Source organism: Nothobranchius furzeri, chromosome 7 (genome assembly GCF_043380555.1).
Source record: "Nothobranchius furzeri strain GRZ-AD chromosome 7, NfurGRZ-RIMD1, whole genome shotgun sequence".
NCBI classification, from domain to species: Eukaryota; Metazoa; Chordata; class Actinopteri; order Cyprinodontiformes; family Nothobranchiidae; genus Nothobranchius; species Nothobranchius furzeri.
The window spans coordinates 51017326-51040990 of record NC_091747.1 but is presented as its reverse complement, the minus strand read 5'-3'; the positions used below and the strand labels follow the sequence as shown (position 1 = coordinate 51040990).

Sequence of the window (23665 nt, the reverse complement as noted above, 5' to 3'; positions counted from 1 at the left end):
CGAGGGATTTGTCTTGGATGGACGAAAAACGCTCAACGTGGGCTGGGCTTAAGAGTTTTAAACCATAACATGGGACGTAAAATGAGTTTGTCAGGTACTAAATCATGAACATTGAAATCAATATTAGAGTCATAATTGTGTGTTTTGAATATGGAACACGAACACCAAAGTGACATCTAGTGTGTAGAGGTTGTAGTAACCGTGGAGAGGCCAGGTTCGCAAAAGAGAAAGCACCACGAATCATACAGGGTAAGTACTAATTTGTACTTATAAGCTTATTTTACAACTGTTTTGACATTTGAACTTCTGGGCTCAGAAGCAGTGGCTTGATTTGTCTAGTCTGCCATTTTCCACAGCGCCAGCCTCGCTGTGACAAGGAGACTGTTTATGGCAACCCACAATTGTTGGCCAATAGATGGTAACATGAACCCAGTGACCATCAAAATAATATTTGTTTATTTTTAAACTGAAATTAAGTTTTTAAAGGAGATAAGTCATAAACATGACTTACAATCATGTTGAATTAGAATATGATTGGTGACCTTTACGAAAGTTGGGTCCATTCATTTATTTGTTTATTTCTTTACTTTAAAAAATTTACAATTTAAAAAGGCTTTTTTTTTTGGACTGCTAACGTGGTCAGATGAGTTGGAGTCAGTGCAGAAAGAGGTGACAAGAGAAGACGGAGGAGTAGGCAGGAGGCTGACACACATTAATGGCACAGACAGGACCAGAATAGCAGGGCGTCGCAGGAGGAAAGTGAGTCTCTGGATCCACCATCGTGTCTGAAACTTGAGTCTGAGCATCCTACGAAATAAAAAAAAAAGTGTGGATGGTTTTGGTGCTCTGAATATTTAGGCGCTGTGGGACAAAATGTAATAAAAATGGGACACATCAGACCTGCTGCATGTTTCTTTTATATATAAAAATAAATAAATAAATCGAGGCCATATCAACACATCTGTAATTGATCGCGGACCAGTTCAACCAGTTTGGCTCCTCTGTGACTCTTCATCATCATCATGACCATTATCTCCCTCCCTCCATCACGCTCGCACCTCCTGTTCCTCCCTTCCGCGCGCTGCTCCTTTGCACAGCCACGGTCCACAGCGATGCGGCGCTAGTGGCTTTGCCGCTCGCGCTCCTTTCTTCTCCCCTTCCATTCTCTCTCTCTCTCTCTCTCTCTCTCTCTCTCTCTCTCTCTCTCTCTCTCTCTCTCTCTCTCTCTCTCTCTCTCTCTCTCTCTCTCTCTCTCTCTCTCTCTCTCTCTCTCTCTCTCTCTCTCTCTCTCTCTCTCTCTCTCTCTCTCTCTCTCTCTCTCTCTCTCTCTCTCTCTCTCTCTCTCTCTCTCTCTCTCTCTCTCTCTCTCTCTCTCTCTCTCTCTCTCTCTCTCTCTCTCTCTCTCTCTCTCTCTCTCTCTCTCTCTCTCTCTCTCTCTCTCTCTCTCCGAGCTGCGTCCGCGGCGCCGCATCATCCTGGAACATGGAAATCCAAGGCTCTCGTGCCTCCATCTAGCCGGAGGAGTCTCACCTCACCGAGTCAAGGTAGGCAGGAGATTACTGAGCATCTCTCCCTCTTTTTTTTTTTTTTTTTTTTTTTTTTTTTACACGCTCGGAAAATTTGCAACCTGATTCTGGTACGTTTTTTTTCTCACCACCCCTTGAATTGTTTTGCTGACGTGGAGCAGCCGGTTTTGTTTCTTGGACGCAAGGTGCCCAGGGTGAAGCGACGGGTGCGGCGCTTCATTCTGTGGTATTGTTGTTATTATACAGACCCAGAGGGAGAGTGCGTTTGTCGATCACCGTGGCCTCAAAGTTCGCGCAAAACGTACATTTCCTTGTTTTTATCCCAGTTCCTCTGTTAGTTTAATTTTACAAACACCTTCTGTCTTTCTAAGCCTCAATAACTTCCGTCTGTCTCCAAAACCCCAGCAGATCTGGCTTTTATTACCTGTTAACCATAGGCTACACCATTATTTCTTATCAGCCTGATACTATCAGGCATTTGTTGCAGGTTCAGCAGCTCTCAGATGCCTCCAGTACATCCAGTACTACCTGGAGAAAACCGGAGCTGCCTGCAGGGGCTTAGTCTGAGCTGGAGTGCAGACATTTTTGTATTTATGGTGTTTTATTTATTTTATTTTTTACATCTGTGTGATTGCTGTTTCTTGTTTCAGACGGGGGGCACTATGAGTGAAGAGCCACCGGTCTCCCCCAGCTGGCTGAGCCCCGACACCACAGAGTGGGTCACTGGAGGCGAGGGGGCCATTGACAACAGCACCGGCATGGGGACGTTTCCAGGGGAAGGCTACCTCCCGCCCAGCCAGCTGCCACTTCTGGTCAACCCCTGGGACATTGTTCTGTGTTCGTCGGGTACTCTGATAGCCTGTGAGAATGCACTGGTGGTTCTGGTAATCTGGCAGAACCCCGCGCTCAGAGCACCCATGTTCCTGCTGATCGGCAGCTTGGCGCTGGCCGACCTCCTGGCCGGTCTGGGCCTCGTACTTCACTTCACCTGTGCCTACTTGCTTCAATCCGACTCGGCCCAGTTGCTCACCGTGGGCTTGGTGGTGGCGTCTTTCTCAGCCTCCGTCTTCAGCTTGTTGGCCATCACTATTGACCGCTACCTGTCGCTGTACTACGCCCTCACCTACAACTCGGAGCGAACGGCAGCCTTTACCTACACCATGTTGGTGCTGTTGTGGGGGCTCTCTTTGTGTCTCGGCCTGCTGCCGGTCACAGGGGTCAACTGCCTGGCAGAGGAGGCCACATGCAGCGTGGTGAGGCCTTTGACCAAGAACAACATCGCCGTGTTGTCTGTTTCATTCCTGCTGCTCTTTGGCCTCATGCTGCAACTCTACGTCCAGATCTGCAAGATTGTGATGCGCCACGCTCACCAGATTGCCCTCCAGCACCACTTCCTGGCCGCCTCGCCCCACTACGTCACCACACGTAAGGGTGTGTCCACGCTGGCCATCATTCTGGGTACCTTTGCTGCCTGCTGGATGCCTTTCACCGTCTACTCCCTCATCGCTGACTACACCTACCCTCCGCTCTACACGTACGCCACGCTGGTGCCTGCCACCTACAACTCCGTCATAAACCCTGTCATCTACGCCTTCAGGAACCAGGAGATCCAGAAGGCGCTGTGGCTAGTGTGCTGTGGCTGCGTGCCCGCCAGTGTGGCCCATCGGGCGCGGACACCCAGCGACGTTTGACTGAGCAGACCCAGGTGGCAAAAGAAGAGGCAACCTGGGTCAGCTCTGCTCCTCGCTGGAACCGTCCAGCACCAAAGAGAGCTGGGGAGGAGGTGGAGGGCCGCTGCTTCAGTTTGGAGTGGACCAGTCTGGGATAGGTGGTGTTTTCTTTCCCTTGCTGGAGCAAAGTGTCTTCCTGTCTTCCCCCACTAAAGGCCAGTAAGTGGGCTGTCCCCCGCCCACCTTAGTCTGCGTTTCTGCAGAGCGAGCTGAGTGGATCACACGCCACGGCCCGTGTATATACCTCCATAGCTCTGGTTGTTTTCATTCAGATGCAGGGAGGAATAATTAGTTTGCACATCAGTGTTGGAACACAAAGGCATTTCCAAGGTGAAGCCCGTCTGGAACAGCATCCCAACGCTCCGCCGCCGCCGCGCTCTGAACGTGTGTCGAAAGCTGAACAGCCGTGGAGAGCTAAAAATAGAGCTGATGCTCTCTGATCTGCTCCACAGACGCCGGGGAAGAAATCTAGCATCCTTTGCTCCTCATCTCACCCGTTTTCCCTCACTTTCCCTCCTCCTCGTTTTGCTTTAGATTGTGCGTGAGTGCGTTAAGTCCATCGGTTAAGTCCCACCATTAATCACTCCCCACCCCCACAGCCACTCTGCATTTTGTGTTGGTGGGGTGGCACCGAACCAAACAGAGGCGTGTCTGATTATGTAATCACATTAAATCTTCTCTGTTTCTTGGCTTTTCGGAAAGCTGTTTAAATTGAAAGGATAGCTCCGGTTCTTGTGATTATAGCTCTTTGAACAACCGCAGTTTGGAGAAATAATGGCCTGTTTTTTTATTCTGTTCTTGAAAGTTTGAAACGTCTAAATTCTAAATCAACAAGGAACGTCTCCCAAAATCAGAATGCCGACTTGAAAAGTGAAAGGTTCCTGAGCAACCTTGACCATTACGGCTGTCGGATGCATGAAAAACGCTTATAGATCCAGTCATAAATGATTTAATTTCACTGCTGTCAGCCTGTATCTCATATAGGTGCTGTATTTCCTCAGTCAGTCTAAATGCATAGAAAGCAGATACGTTCATTATTATCTTGTACCCGGGCTTTCCACCGGGTGCGAATACGGTGCGTATTGTAAGCAGCGCAAAACGTAATAGACGCATTTTCATCGTGATCTCTGCCGTGCGGTTCTTCCTACCAAAAGCATTTTTCAGGTGAACAGTGAATGCGTTCCATGCAGCGGGTTCCACAAAAGCAGTGGAAAATTTTAATATTACGCAAGATTTTGCCAGTTCACACAATAATAAGCAAGGAGAAAGATATCAGCGCGAATCAGAAAGGTCTGCGGTTTGGAATTCCTGTCAGGCCTGAACCGAACTGCTGAGCTCGACATGTTCTGATGGCATAGCTCGTAAACAAAAAAATAAATAAATAAACATCGGAATTGCAAATCTAGCAGAGCATTGCAACACCTTCCGGGATGCATTCAAGATGCTCCTAGTGGAAAACACACCCATTGGCTATAAGGGCGGCTAATAGCTACGTATTACGTTTGTTATGCGATGAGTACGTATCTGGTGGAAAGCCAGAGTTAGCCTGGTCACTGAGCACATATATAGCGAACCCCTGGTTTTTCTACTTGGAACTAGAAAACTGATAAGTCATGAGTGACATGGTTTCCAGATTTAAGTGTCAACGTAAGAGGCGAATGAAACAAGCTAACGGCTAGTCCAGGAAACTTCCCAAACCTCAAACTTTTAAAGGATTCGGATGAACTAGAATTCAGAAATCTTCTAGGAACATTTTGAGTTTAATGCTCTTTTAAGATGTCATTATCCTCAAACTAGCAGTTAGCTCATCAATCCAAACCAATTTTTTCTCTATTTCTCCTAAATGAAGCAGTTCAAGTGCAATGTAAAATGTTAATTCTTTCTACAAAACTCCACTTCAAAAGGTCTATCATTGCTTGAAGATCCACCTTGCTCTTCCTCGGAGCATTTTTGAATCCCAATGAGCATCACATCAACCTCATTATTTAAAATCTAAATTCATGAAGCGAGCTGTGATTTGCATGTAATTAGCACAAATGCTCATTTTGTTCTCAGTGTTCAGTATGATGGGTCACACACGGCCGCCGCAGGCCATGACTTCCTGATGTCATCATGACCCTAAAATTTCATGTATAAGAGTAGCTCACATGTACCGCATTAACAGAGCCACAATCGTCACAAGGTCATAAAGAGCTCCGTCCTGTTAGAAAAACACCTTTTTATCCCTGGTACAGCTTGTGCATCTCTTCTACACTGCTCTGAGTCACCGTCTTGAATGTTTTGGTCTTCAAAAGCATCAGATTCCTTATCTCTCCAGGCCATGCCAGCAATAACTGAACCTACCGGAACGGTGGTTGTTTATTAGATGTGAAGCAATACTCAGACAGCAATAACATCCACGTCCCAGCTTGTCTTTTCCCAGCTGAGTGACATGCCGTCATGTTCGTCCAGTTGGGGGTGTAACGGAGAATAAAAGCGCTGAAGTGATGCTTCGGTGACCGGTACTCACTCCTGGGCCATCACTGCCTCATTTCTCCATTTGTGAACATTTTTCTTTTGTTTTCATCACATCTACATTCTCCTCTTACCTTTAATACGTGTGTGTGTGTGTGTGTCATCGGTGTGAGCTGCGTTACGTGCAGACTGTAATCCGCCCCCTCATACTGAATCGTCGTTTCCTGTTTGACACCCTGACCTTAGACACTAACACCTTCAGTCTTCCTGTAAGTTCTCCGAGAAGTGGCCTCGTTACATGTTCGCAGAGCTTGTTGGATGGAGGTGGGACCAGCAGTTCAAGCCAAAGTGTTAAAAATGAACTCTGAATGAGATGAAGTCCTAGTCCTGCTGTCTTCTATCTGCGTCATCAATATTAGACTCTACTTTAGAGCTTATGAGCTAAAAACGGCTACTTCCAAATACAATAATAACAATGCTTCTTCTTTCTATCCCTGCTGCTTCTCATCTCGTCAAGCCGAACTTTTATGGAGTTCCTCTTCTTTGTGGCCTCAGATCAGGTGCAAAACTTTTTTTTTAAAACTGGAAAACCGTGAGCATTCCGAAGCATGGAGACGTAGCCCGTGGATGTGAACTCGTGCACTGTAGTTATTCGATGAGCACCAACTGTTATTATTTTACCTTGCAGAGAGAAAAGTCTATTTTGTTATAGTCGCTGAAAAGTTTTTTTTCACCACTTCACCTCTCATTCTGATGTGTGATGCGACAGCGCTGTCAAGCCTTTTTCTGAATGTAGTAGTTACTCAAATGAGCAGAAATGCCCCTCCTCCTCTCAACACTGTAAGAAATGAAATGTTGGATTTACTTAACCAAGTTATGTTAACTGGTTTCACTAAAACTAGCGGAGGTGTGGACTCGAGTAACATGACTTGGACTCAAGTCAGACTCGAGTCAGTATTTTAATGACTTCTGACTTGATAAAATCTATAAAGACTTACGACTTGACTCTGACTTTAACGCCAATGAGTTGCGACTTGAATCGACTTGCATCTCATTCTTGGTTCTGGGTGTGATCTTGTTCTGCTAACTGCAGCAGCACTTTGTTTATAATCAGTTTCAGTTGCACTTCTGCTTGTTTGAGCAAATAAATGAAGCTTTAAGAAGCATTTATTATCATTGTCATTAAATTGAAGTTGGACAGATGACTTGAGTATGACTTGAAAATTCAAGGTTAAGGACTTGGGCTTGACTTGGACTTCCACATCATTGACTTTGGACTCGACTTGGACGTCTTTGACTTGGACTTGACTCAAGACTTGACCGGAAAGACTTGTGACTAACTTGTGACTTGCAAAGCAGTGACTTGGTCACACCTCTGAAAACCAGTTGCTTAATTGTAAAAAGTAACAAACATTGTTCTACATCATTATATTACTGTTTACATTTAAGCAGAAACCAGTTGACATAACTTGGTTAAAGCAACACTAAAGAGGTTTTAACACGTTAAGCTATTGTTTACAAAGTGAGTTTCAGTGATTAATGAGGTAGAAACTTTACCCACTTCAGATTGTACCACACTCTGCTGCCCGTTGATGACCACAAACTGTACTTGACAGTTTTGCGACGGGACAGTTCACTAGGTGGAGCACTCTACCTGCTTTGTGGCTGTTAGCTGTTTACTCACCGGTTGCTAATATAAAGTTGCTAATATAAAGGCTAGCAGTTAGCTTATCCACTTCACTGATCATCAATAAAATGCACAAGAAAAAAAAATATTGCTGAGCCCGGAAATAAAAGTAAGAGAGTTATGTATTTGGAGGCTTTTTTTGCTAGTGGATTTGTAAGTAATACTATTTGTTGTTTCGCAGGGTGGATCTTTTTACTTTGTGGCTTATTTAGTATTAGTTTGCTTGCGTTAGCTCGTTGTTAGCACTAGCTACAGCAGGTTGCAGCAGGTTGCTTATGACAACCATAATTCTGCATTCAACCAGTAGGACATCTCATTTACACTGAAAGACAAAGTCTGTTGGATTTTCATTATTGAATCATGTACATTGGTTGCATGCAATTAAATTATGTTTTGGTTTAATAAATTCAATAATGCCAATCTGATCAATACAAGTAATTAGAACATGACCATTTCATGTTGTAAGAGCATGAAATGACCATGTTCTAATACCATGTATTTAACAGAATTCCCAAAATACATTGATATAATTTCGACAATCTCACTGAAGCTTTTTTCCCCCCAGTGTGTCAACCTGTAATCATTTGAAAAAAGGGCTTTGGTGAGGTTGTGGAAATGATATCAGTGTATTTAATGAATTCTGTATATGTTATTAGAACATGGATTTATCATGTTGGCATGATATTATTATATAATTTCATGCAACCGATATACATGATTCAATTATGTAATTCCAACAGACATTTTCTTTCAGTGTAGTGTTGCTTTAATTGAATTCAACATTTAATTTCTTACAGGGAAGTTTTTGTTTCTGTAAATAAGGCATGCTGAAGAAATATTTTGCTTTTCACTCTCCTTCCTTCAGTATGCAGCAGTAAGTGAACGGTTGGGTCGATTGAAAAGACAAACGTTTCAGGATGAATTGAGCAAACCACTGGTGTATTGTCAAATGAGTCCCTTCCTGAGCAGGTGAACAAGGGCTTTGTATTCAAGGACAGGACTGTGATGTTGGATGTATTACTCACGTTTATACACATCTGTTCATCTACTCAATAAGCAACTATTATTTATATTTTTCTCTTAGGGAAAATAATACTACACTGCAAGAAATTAAATGTTGAATTTACTCAACCAAGTCATGTCAACTGGTTTCACTAAACCTCATTGCAAAGAGTAATATATGTTCTTAGTTTTTAAGTTAAAAGCAGTGATGAGATGTAATGAAGTACAGATACTCTGTTACTGTGCTTATGTGCAATTTTTCTGTATCTGTGCTTAAGTAATTTTCTTGAGGTCTACTTTTTACTTTTACTTCACAAACATTTCTAAAAAGTTTCAAAAATCAAAGTATTTTAATTAGCGTTTTATCTGAGCACCACCCCACCTCCGTCAGCACCCTCATCCGCGCCAGACTGCAGTTCCAAAGGCAAAAGTACTTTAATGTTAGCTAAATACTTTTATTGTTTAACATTTGATATTGCATACTTCAATACTTGAAGTCAAAGATTTCTTGGATTTTTTTCAACTTTTACCAAAGTAATTTTTTTACCCCTTTATCTGTACTTTTACTTAAGTTAAAAAAAATCAAGTAATTTTTACATCACTGGTTAAACTTACATGTTTATTATGCTTCACGTTTTAGCAACTAGTGGAACCAGTTGACATAACTTGGTTAAGTAAATTCAACATTGCATTTCTTGCAGTGTTGTGATGGGACTGTTCTGATGGTTGCTAATTTAGAGCTAAATATCAAAACACTCAAGGGCCTGTGAATGTGTGTGTGTGTACTTGAGTTTGTGTGTGATTTTGAGAGGGAGGTGGAGATGAGGTGGTCACAGTATCTTGTTTTCAATGTGAAATGCACTTTACTTTTCGGGATGAAAACGGCACAACCAATTAATTTTCTGCAAAACGAAACATATAAACGATAATCAACATGCACTAACTTAACTGAGATATTGTTAACAAACAGTTGTGTGAACGTGGTGTCTATTTTTCCAAGGCGTCATAGTTGTACTTTTTATTGCTTTGGTTAGTCCACTCTACTGAGAGATCTTGTTAATTTTGTATTAAAGACAAACATGTGCTGTGCATAAAACTCCTGCCTCCACTGATTTATCCCCCCTTCCATCCTTACCGTGCGTGGCTCACTGCCCTGCTTTTTATCCACCCTTCTGTTTCCTTGGTAACCCCTTTCAAAGTGGTGCTGTTGCTATGGAAACTGAAGACTCAGAAGCAGGTATGTGTTGTCTGTGGATGCGAGTGGAACACTAAGGAGACGTGGTGGCTCTGCCGTGATCCTTCATTCATGATTTTATTTCTCTCCGGGGCAAAGTTTACAGAGCGAGTGCAAGTGGCTCAGTTATAATACTTATTTTTACAGCATATACTCCATCCATTAGCACAGCATTATGAACACCAGCACGTTGATCCGTGGCTTTAATCTGCCACTCTTCCAGTTATATTCAGCTTACAATATGATCTATGACATAGCATTTTAGTAAAAACATAAAAAATGTATAGGTTATATCAAAAGGAAACATTTCTAATAATTCTAACACTCTCAAGCTTCAACTATATAGGAAAAAAAGCACCTTTAAACGTAGACTATAGTGTTATAACAGGTAGAGGAACATCCACTGGGGTATCATCATCTAGCTCATTGTTAAATGGTTTATAGTGGTCAGCATTACTGTTATATTACAAGTCTCTGTACAGCATCTTTTAACCATTTAGATTATTCAGCATGTGATTATCTGTCAGTGTGTCACAGTGAGGATTCTTCCAGGTGAGATTAACAGGGTGTGTTTCTACTCGTGTGTGTCAGTAGTTTTCCTATGCTATGCTATGTGTGTGTGTGTGTTAATCCGACCAGTCGTTCTCCTCCAACTCCGAGTCGTCCTCAGAGTCGGAGTATTCTACAGCGATGCGTCGGGACAGAATGGTGGCCACGTCGTTTCCCACCGGCTCTCTCTTTGCCTGCTGCTCCTGTTGCTCCTGCACCTTCTTCAGCTGGATGCCTGGAAATGAAATATTGATAAAACATATTTAATGTCACGCTTTGCTGAGGTTACTAAACAGCATTTTCACTGTGCTATTTAAGTTTGGGATTACTCGCCTACCACTTTTTATACCAGAGTTTTGAACAAAGATCACATTATATTGAGAAAAGATGGAGGTCTGGCCAAAAACTGTACGTTTTTATAACATAAAACAAGCACTTGTTAAGCTACACTTAGTGCTTTTATCCCACTGGGTTTGACTTCCAGCAGAGAACTGTGGAAAACTTGTGCAACGTGTCCTACTGGTGGATGAGTTGTGTAAGATTGTTGCTGAAGGTTTTTCAAAGTGAACTGAGTTGGATCAGACTCTGGACTAAATCATTAAATGACAGAAAATCTCTCTTTTTCAAAACTTTTATAAGCTCCTTGTATTCATCATAAACTTTTATATTAATGAGTCAAAAACAAACAGTTTCTCTGCAGGATGCTCAAACTTACATTTAATGGCTTCAGATATGAAAAACACACCTTAAATATGTCTCATTTGTCCTTTTATTACAATATTTTCACTGAAAGTTGCCCAGGAACAAATATTTTCCCATAAATATTGATGTGAACACTTTCTAGCTCTTACCCATTCGTATAGCCGCCAGCAGATCGCTGCGAGCATCACTGATCGCCGTGTTCTCAGCCGGTGCCATGGACGACATCTTGTGGATTGTGGAGTGGGAGCCACCAGCTGGGATGAGTGGAGGAGGAGGACCAGGAGGAGGCGGAGCTGCCTGAACTCCAGATACAGGTGGAGGAGGTGGAGCGTACCCGCCGGCCACAGCCATCGGTCCGGGAGGCACCGGGCCACCAGGTGGTGAGGCAAAGGCCGTCTGAGCGGAAGGTATGAGGGGTGCAGGGGGAGGGGGAGGAGGACCGGTGTTGGCATAGCCGTCCATACTGTAGAGAGGGGACAACGTCAGAGCTGTGCTGTGACACTAGGTGGCAGTATTAGCCCATCTGAGTCAGTGAAGCCAGTGTTTACCTGTAGTCCACAGGTGGAAGAGACATGGGGCCACCGTTCATAACCTCAGCCGGAGGAGGCGGCAGAGGGACCTGGTGGTGGTGGTGGGAGCGGCCCAGCGTTCCCCCCTGATAGGCCATCATGGTCCTGCCTCTGCTGTCGTGTTCAGATCCTCCTCGAGCGACGTGCCCAGCAGCCATCTGGGCGGCCAGGACGCTGGGCGGCGGTCCTGAGTAGGTGTGGGCGTGGCCGGCGTGGTTTATACTGTTGGGGTAGTGGTGCTGATCCACACTGTGACCCCTGGTGAGGACATATGACCGCTGGTTAACAGCTGTTCGCCTTGCAATGGCCATAAGTAACTGCTCCTACCTACCTGTTCTCTGGAGACATGGACCCCTCGGAGGACGCTGCTCTGTCTCGGTGTATGGTGTGTCGATGGTCCGGCCTCAGCTCCTTATCCAGAGCCAGCATGTTCCACTCCTGCCGACGGTTCCGCGCCTTACGGACCTTCTTAACCTCCCTCTGCAGCGTCCCGTCCACACAACGCCTCTGCTCCTGCAACAAGGAGACAACAAAGTCTTTATTGACGTTTTCATGGACAAGTTTCACTGGAAGGAAACAGGAAGAAGATTAAAATGACATCATTAGACACATTAAAACTAAATCCCAGAACCTTCTGCTTCCTCTTCTCTTTTCTCTTGTCCTCAGTGTCTTGCAGCATCTTCTCCTTCCACAAGTCAAAGAAGTAGGATGGATCCGTGTAGAATTTGAGAGCTTCCTTGAGATCATCCCTTTAGAAAAAACACCAAGACTGTTCATCTGAATTCTGATATTTTATTTAAATGTGTTAATTAATGTAAACAACTCCTTTCAAGTCGAAGTGACCAACATGTGAAAGAACAAAAGAAAACCTGATAGAATGAAGAAAATATGTTTAAGAGTTTACTCAAAAACACATTATGGTCTGGTTTAATTGAACAGAATTAAGATTTGTGCAAAAATACTTTACATTTATATCAATTCATTGCATAAAATTAATCAAAATGTAAATATTTGTTATGAATATGAGTGAAAATGTAAAAATATTAAAAGTAAAAAGTTGCATTTTTCAGTAAGCACATAAAACCAAAATGCACAATTGAAAGGAAATCTCCATTATTATAAAAGACTATTAATTCTGATTTCTCTGAAAGACCACCGGCACCGACCTGTAGGGTGTGAGGATGGTGAGAGGAGGAGGCTTGTCGCTCAGATTGTACATCTCTTTGACAGGATTCGGCACGCTGCTCTTGGACACCACCTGCTGGTCCTGAATGGTGGAGCTCTTAAAGGCCTTCCTCATGTTGATGTCTTGCAGAGAAACTGAAAGCAAAGAGAGAAACAGATGAGGAATATGGAACAATCAGCTGTCCTACGGTCCGTTTCCACCCACCTTCCTCCACAGTGGAGTCCAGCTGAGTGACTTTGATGGCGAGCCGGTCGATGCGGTCCTGCAGAGAGTTGGCTCGGTGGTAGAAGTTGTTGGCCTCGTTAAACAGCTCGCCGAATATGTCCTCCGCGTGTTTACCTGAAAGAGACGAGCAAAAAGACAAAGGGATGAGACACAGAAGACAAACAAGAGACGGTATCTTTATCAAGTAGATCTCCACAGGGACTGAAGCCTGATCAATAAAGTGATAATGTGACACAAAACGATCATATGACCCCGCATAAGAAGTTTTCTTGTGAATAATTTAACATTAGCTTTATATAACCCCCCTCCGAATCGAGCTATGTTTGTCTTGACCAAGTGACCAAAAGAAGCTGTATTAAGTCTCCAGTCACTTTATATTTTAGGATTTTTAAATCCGACAGATGCAGATGGTGATTCTGTGATTACTTCAGGGTCATTTCTGGGAGAGGTTAACTGACCCTAACCCTTTCAGGACATTGCACAGACGTCAGCCTATTGTGAGTGATGTCACTGGTCAGCGACAAACAGTGTCCACTGGTCGGCATAGTTTAATCCATTCAGAGGGCCGGGAGATTGCAGCTGTGTGATTTAAAAAGTGACGTTCAATGACCAGAAGAAGCATAGTTTTTTATGGTGCTCTGTGACACAACAAAGCTCCATGATACATCGTTGGGGGATTTCTACTTTGGTGATGGGAGTTTAGTAGCGATGACTTTTAAAGCAGCGCAAACGGTGCTTCGTAGCTTTTGCTTCCCTTCTGCTTCACCAGCCACTCTTCTAATTTTACTAATGCCGGTTGTTTTGGACGACGTCTGCTGATGTCATTTCCTACTGAGTTACAACCAATCAGCGTGAGTTAACCAAATGTTCCACTCGGCGACCTCACCGGGCCTTTTCAATTACCTACCCCTGTTCAGACACTCCAAAGGTTCCGTAAAACAGCCCGTGTGGCGGGCCTGGAGAAGTGGAGACACGAGCATGCCAGGAATTCCCAGTAAATATACCCTGAAGTTCCAATAGTAGAAACACACAAGATGTCTCTCCTCTGGGAAAAGAAAAGTAATCTGGGGAGGAAGTAGCCTACAAGCGTTAAATAACTATTTTATTCTGGATTTAAAGAAAAATCCAGAGTTTTTGTGAAAGGGCACCATCTAGAGGTGGAAAAATGTATTGCAGCTTAAAGTAGCTGCCCATATTTTTCTTTTATCTGATGGCACCATCTAGAGGCTGACAAGCATATCACATCATGACCTACTTTTTTCTACATTTCTATAAGGCTGAAAGCAACTCCTCCCATTTATGAATGTGCACCTCTAGCCAACAAAGCAGAGCTAAAACACAATGTTTACAGTTATTATGTTCATGTTACGTGACTTACTAGTCCACGAGTAAGGTCGCCAACTCTGCATCAACCAGGGTACATACTTAAACGATCAAGCACTCTCTGTGATTAACGCCTGTACTGTAAGCGGAGTCTAAACGCTATTGGTTAGTGCTGACCATGGGACGGGGGCAGGCTTGGCAAAAAAAAAAAAAAAAAGACGTATTTCCTACATTATATCACAGTAAGACAATCACTAAAACATACATAATTCCTGAAAGGGGGAAAACCCCAAATTGCTGCTTTAATGAGTCAGGAGTTACACAAGGAACATTTTTTACTACAAATAAATCTAAATAATCAGATACAACAACAAAAACAAACAAAAATAGTGTCTGAATGGCTCTAATAACTTTTTCTGTGTAGAACACAGAGTCCTTTGTTGTATTCAAGGCTATTTCTGTCTCCCCTGCTGACAGGATGGGCAGCGGGAAAAACGTTTAGAGGAAGGAAGAATCACGGATCCGGCACGCTGAGCCCATCAACTCTGGCCTCTCATGGCCAACACGTGTGCACATAAACATGCACCAGTGTATGTAGTGTGTACATTTCTTCCATTTGGGCCTGTGCAGGCATTTATATTTAACTCACACAGCTGTTGTGGAGAAGCCAACTCCCACTGCAGGAACGTGACACAATAAGATCCAGACAGAATCGATACGACTAAAATAAATAAATAAATAAACTGCAATCTGGTTTTAATTGAACAGCAGCTGCTGATGAGGATGAAGGACACGTGAACGGAAGATTGATGGTCCATTACATTTTCAGTAAAAAAAAAAAAAAAAAAAAAAAAAAAAAAGCCAACAGCTCTCACACACACGTACACACACCCTAACACACATACAGTAAAAGTGCACAGTCACATGTCCATGGCCAGGCCGATAAGTTCAGTTTAGCTCCACTGTCTGAAAGGATTACATTTCATCGCTCCATGTACCAGTGTGTGGGGCGGCTGTAAGCCCTTTGACCCCAGGACTGTAACCATGACAACCCCCAAATCAATTACAGCTTTGGGATTAACGATGAAAGCATGTGATCTGCTGCAAAAAGGGCTACACACAGTTTAGATGGCATCATCACACACACCCTGGTGGTGTGTAGTTTAGATCTGTTTCTATTTGAAGTTTCTGCCAAATTTAGAGCTTTTTATAGTTTGTTTACTGGAAAGACTCTGTGTGCGTGTGTGTGTGTGTGTGTGTGTGTGTGTGTGTGTGTGTGTGTGTGTGTGTGTGTGTGTGTGTGTGTGTGTGTGTGTGTGTGTGTGTGTGTGTGTGTGTGTGTGTGTGTGTGTGTGTACTTGTCTATACATCAAAGTGAAGACCAATGACAGCTCTACTTGCAAACTGAGGACATTAGTACCAAAGTGAGGACATTTTGCTGGTCGTCACTTTGGGACGATGTTACAGAGCTGTACTTGTTAGTTTTAGATGTAAGGTGTGAATTGAGTTTTAGTTAAGGTTAGGGTTAGGAATAGACTGGTTATGGTTAGAGTTATGGTTAAGGTTAGGCACAATCCAGTCACTAAATTAATGGAAGTCAATGACCACACAACGACTGCTAGACGAGGATGTGTGTGTGTGTGTGTGTGTGTGTGTGTGTGTGTGTGTGTGTGTGTGTGTGTGTGTGTGTGTGTGTGTGTGTGTGTGTGTGTGTGTGTGTGTGTGTGCGCGCGCATCTTACTAAGGCTGCTGAGTTGATGGATGATGGCAGACAGTGTGTTATTCATCACACACTCCAGCTCGCTGCCGATGCCCTCGGGCAGCGCTCCTCGGCAGAGGTGACGCGGATCGATGTTCCTCTTCACCAGCGGCATGGCGAGGCCTCACACCCACACGAACTGTACGGCAAGGACCACACACACGCAGATTTAGCTAGTCAGCATCTAATTTGTCTAAATGTTAATGAGCAAGACATCAATTACACTCCTAATTACTTTAATGATTAATGCAGTGGTTTATAAAGTTGAAGTAAGGCATCCTCTTAATACTCAAGAGACAAACCGACTCATTAAACCCAAAGAGCAGCAGCTCACATGTTATCAACAAGATGCTTGATATTAAAAGTGGTACCTCACTGAAAAAACATTTTTTTATTATCTGATTATAATTGGCTGAACATGAAAATAGTCTCCTACACCTATCTCCTACTTCTGATAGAAAATAGACAGTGAAACTCTAGGATCTGAAAAGCCTGACTGATCTATGTCACACTTTCACTTAGTGTTCATAAACTCCCCCATTTTGACTCACAACAGGGAAGGCTGTTGTTGGTTTAGCGTCCAGGAGAGAGCACGGAACCACTTGGCTAGTAGAAGCTAACTGTTAGCATTAGCAACTCCACCACACAGCAGAACTCTTCCAGGCTTGGGTTATGTGTGGAGATTAAACATCAATGTTGCAAAGCAAACAGAGTCAGTGGTAGAGCTGTGTTGCTGTTAGCCAATCATGTCTAAATATCAGGATATAAGACACCAGAACTTCAGATCAGAGCTCATCTCTGATCTGGCTCACTGCTAGTCCCTGGAGATGGTGCACCAGCACACACCCCTCGAGTACAAAAGTTATGAAGGCAAACATGGCTGGAATCTCACCGTATTGACTCATTTAGTTTCTGAGGTTTTTTGGTCACTGCAGCTCTCTGTACCTGTTTCCCGATTACGCGGGGGAGGGGTTTGGCTCGTCTCTCCACACAAGCAGGATAAACAGAACATCGACAACTGCCACTGTGAAAAGGTTAACTAAAACTCAGGGATTTCCCGATACAACTTTTTCACTTCCGATATGATACCGATATTACAGCCTTCAGTATTATTGACCGATATCGATCTAATACAAAATTGGCTCAAATTAGGGCTGCGCAATATATCGAAAATAGATCGTTATCGCAATATCAGCATGCACAATATGCATATCGCAAAAAACAGATAAATATCACAATGAATGGTCAGCTCAAATGTTTGCTACACATAATGCATTCTGTCAATCAAATGGAGGCATGATATTTTTTTAACAAATCAAATAGACCTCTTCACCCATTTGGCCAATTGGGTGGGTACTCTTAGGTTAGATGCCCGCCCTGACACTTAATTTAGATGATTAGCAAACACCTGAGTTAGCTTTGTTCTGCTCTTTCTGTTGATTCAACCTTTCCCGGGATCCAATGATTGCCTTTTCTTGTTCATTTTCATTTTCCCTTTCCTCACATCTTTTGCCTTTCTCATTTTTATGATTTTTAGTCATTTTTTAATTGCTTTATTTTTGATTGTTTTTGTTCCTGAGTTCAGTTTTTAATTATCACAAGTAATATCGTCATCGCAATATTAATCACTGTTATCGCATATCGCAGGTTTTCCTAATATCGTGCAGCCCTAGCACAAATCATACATGTACCTATTTCGTAGTGTGGAATGTATGAAAGGCTTGATCAAGTGATATTACTCCATCGGAGGACAAGAACCAGTAAGTATGAAAAAAAAAAGACTTTTTTTGTAACCATTGGTCACAAAAATGTGAACCTTAACAGACTGCTTGGATCAGAGATTTTTGATGCAGTCCGATATAATCTGATACAGCAGGGATGCACGGTATATCAACATCAATATCGGTCTCAGCCAATGTTAGTCACTTTTAAACATATCGTATTGGTCCAATAAATAAAACTGGGCCGATATTAGCAAATATTTTTTCCATCTTGTTGCCATTTGTTTATCTGTTTCAGAGGATGGCATCATCACACACACCCTGGGGGGGGGGGGCGTGTATTTGTTTAGTCAAGTGACAGTGATTGTAATCATCTCAGCAGCGTAAATGTGTGTACTCAATAACATAAATTCAGCTTTAATAATTTTCATTCTGTATCAAATCTGCTGATTTTAAAAACATTAATATCAGTATATCAGTATCTGCAAATATCGGTTATCGGCCATAACAGTGATATTAACATCGGATATCGGTATCGGCCCAAATATTTCAAATCAGTGCATCGCTACGACACAGTGTTTTTGGGCCAATATTGAATTACTTCCGATGTCGATATGGGAACAGGACATCCCTACTAAAACATAAAAAAACGTCCCCAAACAAATAAAAACCACAAAGCCAAATGAGATTCATTAAAGGTACAATGTTGACTCAGAGGTTTCCTGATCAAGCAGACACGTGACAATACATGTAATGACCACTTAGAAATGGAGCAAGCTAACAGCTAGTGGTAGCTGTGCCTGCTAACTTTAGAAATTCACTGGTTGTACATTTAAATCTATATAAATGTTACTGAGTCATCTTGTTTCTTGCTTGAAATTCTATCAATATTTTAAAAATATCAACATATCGCCCAGCCCTAGTTTAAGAAATTAAATTTAAAAAAAAACACAACAATTATGCCAAATGCAAGTAAAATGATTCACAGAGGGACAAGGTCAACCTAGACATACTCCACCACCACTACCTCACCAAGGGATCACTGTAAAAGACCACAACTTATCCTAATGTTTTCACTTTCATGCAGTATGAAACTAAGTGAGGGTGGGCGGTTGACCAGAGCCTTGTGAGAGAAAACCAACAAGGTGCCAACGCCAGAAGACTGCTGGCGACCAGCAGAGAGATTAAAGCATTAGAGGAAGATTCAGCATGCCAACTAATCCCAGGCCAGATTGTCACAGGCCCAGCTGGAAAACTGACACAACCAGAGATTATGGTTGAGACTAAAAATAATGAGAGGAAAATTTTAATCAGCCAGGCCAAACAAAAAAAGTAAGCTTTATAACTTTTCCCCAATACTCACACCCCCCACACCCTACAGCTCTGATTCAATCTGATCAGACACTTTTTAAACTTTCTACAGTTCAAAGGACATTAGACATTTACACAGGGAGCATCAGAGAAACCCTCTTATCAGAGACACTTCCTGCTTCCTGTTTTTGAAGTGTGAGTCTGACTCCTGTTTCCTGGTCCAACCAATGTCACATTGCTCCATCCTGTCCAAACACTTAGCCAGAACAATACATCTATGGCTCATAAAGCATCCAGAAGAACGGACAGGAACACCCATTTCCAATCAGAATGTTCTCGCGGGTAGTTCAGCTAAGAAACGGGGGAAAAAGCAGGTTGGAGAGACACGGGAGACCTGGCGGTCTGACAGAAGGCTAACAATAGCACACAGGTACATTTGACAAAAACTGGAATAAATATGATTTCTTGTTAACTCAACAAAACTATAAATTATTGACTGTAAGTAGAAACGATGCATAATTTGAGACTGAATTGCAAAAATAAGTTAAAACCTAATCCCAGCAGGAAACCACAGCATCCCTGTGTCATCACAACTGAAAAGAGACACTTCTGTTCATCCTCAAGCCAATTTCCACCATCAGTCTTCTGTGGCTCGCTCTCTCTTAGCTGGAGACACAACTCTAAAGCCCAGCAGCATCCTGACAACAAGGGACAACTTAGTGTAAAATTACACCATCATGCGTTGCCGCTGAGGACAACAAACACAGCCAGCAAAGACCGGATTGTCCCCAAAAACAAAAGCGTTTAAATGTTGTTATAAACACTTTGTAAACACTGAGCTTTCTGTTGTGCTGAAATGAGGCGATGCAAATGAGAAGATTGCATGTTTTTGCTGGCACCGTCTGGCTTGCATGACAATCACACCGATGAGGCGAAATAATGAGGGAGCTGAGGGGCGACATGCAGGCAGGGAGGGAAGAGAGACGGGCCGTGTGAAAGGCAAAAGGAGGGAGGATGAATGAGGATAAGAGTGTGACAGATGAGATACAGTGAATACGACAGTGTGAGTGTGTGCGCGTGTGTAAAATGCGCTGCGAAGCAGATGTGTGTGCGTTAATGGGAAAAAGAGAGGATCTGGTTGGGGGAAGGGTAAGAACAGGAACCTCGGGGAAGCCACTGAAAGGTTCCTGGGACAATAGAGCTCCGTTCACACAGCAACAGCCCCAGCTCTCCCATGAATACACCCTCGTCTCTCCTTAAGGGCCCCTTTACTAATAAAGCAATGAAAGCAGAAGCTGTGGACCTCTCCTCCTTCATCCACCACTTACTCAGACAGGAAGAGATGATGCATGCTTTAATTATTACAACACAACATGCACAGTCAGCCAAACAAACGTCCAACAACACACCAGGTTGCCCCATGTGTGAACGGACCCCATCAGCTGCTGGGAAAGAGCCCTTTGATCCTCAGGGATGCCATGGAGGAGACCTTACTACAGATGTGAGAACTCCATTAAGTTTTAAAAGGGAAGGGTCATTATTAATTTATTCTCTGAGTACAGCTTCGTGTATTTCTTTCTTTAATTATTTTTGCTGGTTTCTGATGTTGTGAATAATGCATCCTGGATTACGCCAGGTCACACTGCCCTAAATATAATGTTAAAGATCTACCGTGAGTCTGTTCTCTCCATAAATATCCAGGTGGTCCAAAATTGTTCCAAAACACATGATGCAATCTGGGTTAAACATGTTGGATAAAGAAAAGACTACATCATTTTTTTATCCTGCCAACAAAACACTTGTTAGGGATGGGTTATAATCTTATAATACTATCAAACAAATGTTTGTATTAAGATTTTGGAGTGATGTTTAAGGATATGATTACTTAGAGATGTTTTAAATGAGATTGTTTAATTTATTTATTGTCATTTGGTGGAACAACCATTGAAAATATTAGCATCGTAAAGCTTGACAGCTGACCTCGAAGCTGCATCTGTCACGTAGATCTTCTGGATTATTTCTGGGAACATGTCTGACTTTTTAATACAAACATGTTCCAAAGGTGTTATAATCCTAATGGATAAAATAATCTGATTTTATTTTCATCTAAGAGAAATTATTCACAAGAAAACACAAAAAAAGACTGGTTTGCTTATTTTTGAGTAAATTCAGTAAGAAAAGTTTTTATTTTAAGGCTGTTAGTTAAATAAATAAAGGTGAATATTAAGGACTTCTTATATTTAGTGTCTGTGTGTGCCTTTTGACAGTTTAAAGGTGCAGTATGTAAGAAAATAGTGAGAATTTTACAGTAAGAAAATCCCAAAAGAGTCTGGTGTTTCAGTCATTTTGGAAGGGAGGTTATACTGAAACATATTTCATATCCAGCTGGCTCTGGGTATTGTGAGTTTTCTCCTTTCAAAACAAAGGAAGGAGGGATGTAACGACTGTTTACCAACAGTGAGTGTGGGGTTGCCTTGTCTCCTGCGAGCTAATACTGTATCGTAGACAATTGTGATTTCATGACGGCTGGCAAAAAGCTTCAGAGTTGTTTAAAGTGTAAATAACCAAATTTTACCACAAGATGTAATTTTTACTTCATTTCTACATAATACACATTTAAGCTACTAAAAACACAATTAACCTGAGATGAGCTCCAAACAAGTGAGTTTTAGGCATTAATAATCAACTCCTAATAATACAAGTTGGTTTAAAAGATATTTCAACATTTAATAATTTATTTTCAATTTTGATAAACTAAATATTGTATTTGAGGGAAGCACTGTTAAAGATTTATGCATTAAAAATAACAGTGCGCGAACTATCTCTCTCACACACACACACACACACACACACACACACACACACACACACACACACACACACGCACACACACACACACACACACACACACAGGCGTAAATTTATGATAACCGAGATCAATCACTGTTCCGCACCGTCGCTTCCCGTTAACGATGGACTGACCCACATCTGCTCATCCCTGCCTCTCTCTACTTTCCCACCATCCCAATCCAACATTAAACAACCCCTTTTCGGTTTGAGCGTTTCAAAATCAGCAGTACACTTCCAGTATTTATTTACCGGTTAAGAGAAGCTTTTAAGTACCGCCCAAATATCAATAATATCCAGCATTTCAGCATAGAGTATTATCCTCCACTGGGGGTCCACTCTACTGACCAGTTGGTTAGCTAGCTTGTGTCCACTATTCGACTACTTAGTTCGGACAAATAAGAAGAGTCTAAATAAACACCCACAAAAATGTCACAGTTATGAAAAATTATTTTACTTCTTGTCATTAAAAGTACTACGAGGTCCTCACCAGTACTTGAAATATTAGAAGAAATCAGTCCGTCCGTATGTCCCGTTAGACACTCCTATTAGCTCTGCCATCCTGTATCCCTCCAGCCCGTCTGCTTACTCCAGGGAAAATCCTTTGACGAGGACACGCCCAATAGATTCCCCAACCAATCGTATCGTCGCACGGGGGATGGAACCCATGATTGGCATTATTATCAACGAATGAACTTCTGTAAAGAGATGACTGACAAGGAACCTCCCTACAACGTAAAGCCTTTTGCGAATGGAAGGGGCGGGCTAAGAGTTGGGCGTTGCTGAAGGACTTCCCATCATTTAGACAGGTCTCAAATGATAATACTGCTGTTAAAAAGAAAAACAGATCATTATTTGTTAGAAATGCATTTAATTACAAATTAATGTTGAAATTAAAGGAAACGTGACTGCAATAACAATATTGCTATAAAGGGCTATACAGGGCTGAACTCTTAGTGACTAGTTGGTTTTTACCTTTTGATTATGTCCTTTGATGTATGTTTTTGTGTTCAGCACTTTGGTCCTGTGGGTGTTTTAAGTGCTATATAAATAAAGCTGGTATGGGATGACTAATGGGATACTGGGTCCTCAAAAGGAATTTAGTATAGCATTTTATCCCATTTTCAAGTTGCTGATTTGATTACAGTAAATATGTTTTAAATGGACATTACAGCACAAAACTATGTGTGCTAAATTATGCAACATAATTTCTATAAGCATTATTTTTTCAATACATGTACTTATTGACACGTTTTATATAAAAATGTGTATTATACTGTAAAATATGTCTTATTGTAAAACAATAACAGAGTAAAAGAAATGATGAATGACAAAATGCACTGAAATTGGTCCAAAATTGATGTTTCCACTTTTATTGTCAGGATACTTGTTTCATGTAAAATATTTAAATGCAATACAGTACAATGCATGTTCCATCTGCCATCCTCCATACGATTAGTTGGTTTTGTCGTCATGTTGTAAGGCTTACTCACAGTACACAGCAACTCACACACTCTGCTGTGTTACGCTTGTCATGAAAACAAAATCATGACAATAGATTAAATTAGAAACTACTAAAATCCTTACTCTGTCCTTTCTGAACAAAAAAAGCCTCCATCCCACAGCTGTGAGATCAAAAATCTCCCAGCCTGCTTTGCCGCAGTTCAGTCCTCAGCGGAGGCCCCTTACACACAAAAAAACAAAACAAATAGGAGGACTGAGAATCTGTTAACGTGGGCAGTCACGTAGCAGCTTTCGTCTCATCCAAGTTTTGACGGGACGAGGGGAACTGAAGCAGAGGAAAGGAGATGGCTCGTCTGTATTTTGCCTGATTAATGGA

The 23665-nt window shown here is 42.2% G+C and overlaps 2 protein-coding genes across 2 annotated transcripts; one reads left to right on the top strand and one right to left on the bottom strand.

The window, feature by feature from the left end:
- Positions 1 to 1411: 1411 nt before the first annotated feature.
- gpr12 (G protein-coupled receptor 12) lies at positions 1412 to 3399 on the top strand. Its single transcript, XM_054751187.2, has 2 exons — positions 1412 to 1544; positions 2177 to 3399. Exon 2 carries the CDS (start codon positions 2189 to 2191, stop codon positions 3215 to 3217), a length of 1029 nt encoding a protein of 342 aa, XP_054607162.2. The 5' UTR covers positions 1412 to 1544; positions 2177 to 2188; the 3' UTR covers positions 3218 to 3399.
- A 6600-nt stretch (positions 3400 to 9999) lies between these two features.
- wasf3b (WASP family member 3b) lies at positions 10000 to 22428 on the bottom strand. Its single transcript, XM_015955201.3, has 9 exons — positions 22316 to 22428; positions 15929 to 16085; positions 12844 to 12978; positions 12620 to 12773; positions 12085 to 12202; positions 11785 to 11966; positions 11433 to 11711; positions 11034 to 11347; positions 10000 to 10417 (listed from the first exon to the last, which is right to left on the bottom strand). Exons 2-9 carry the CDS (start codon positions 16059 to 16061, stop codon positions 10260 to 10262), a joined length of 1473 nt encoding a protein of 490 aa, XP_015810687.1. The 5' UTR covers positions 16062 to 16085; positions 22316 to 22428; the 3' UTR covers positions 10000 to 10259.
- Between the last annotated feature and the right edge of the window lie 1237 nt (positions 22429 to 23665).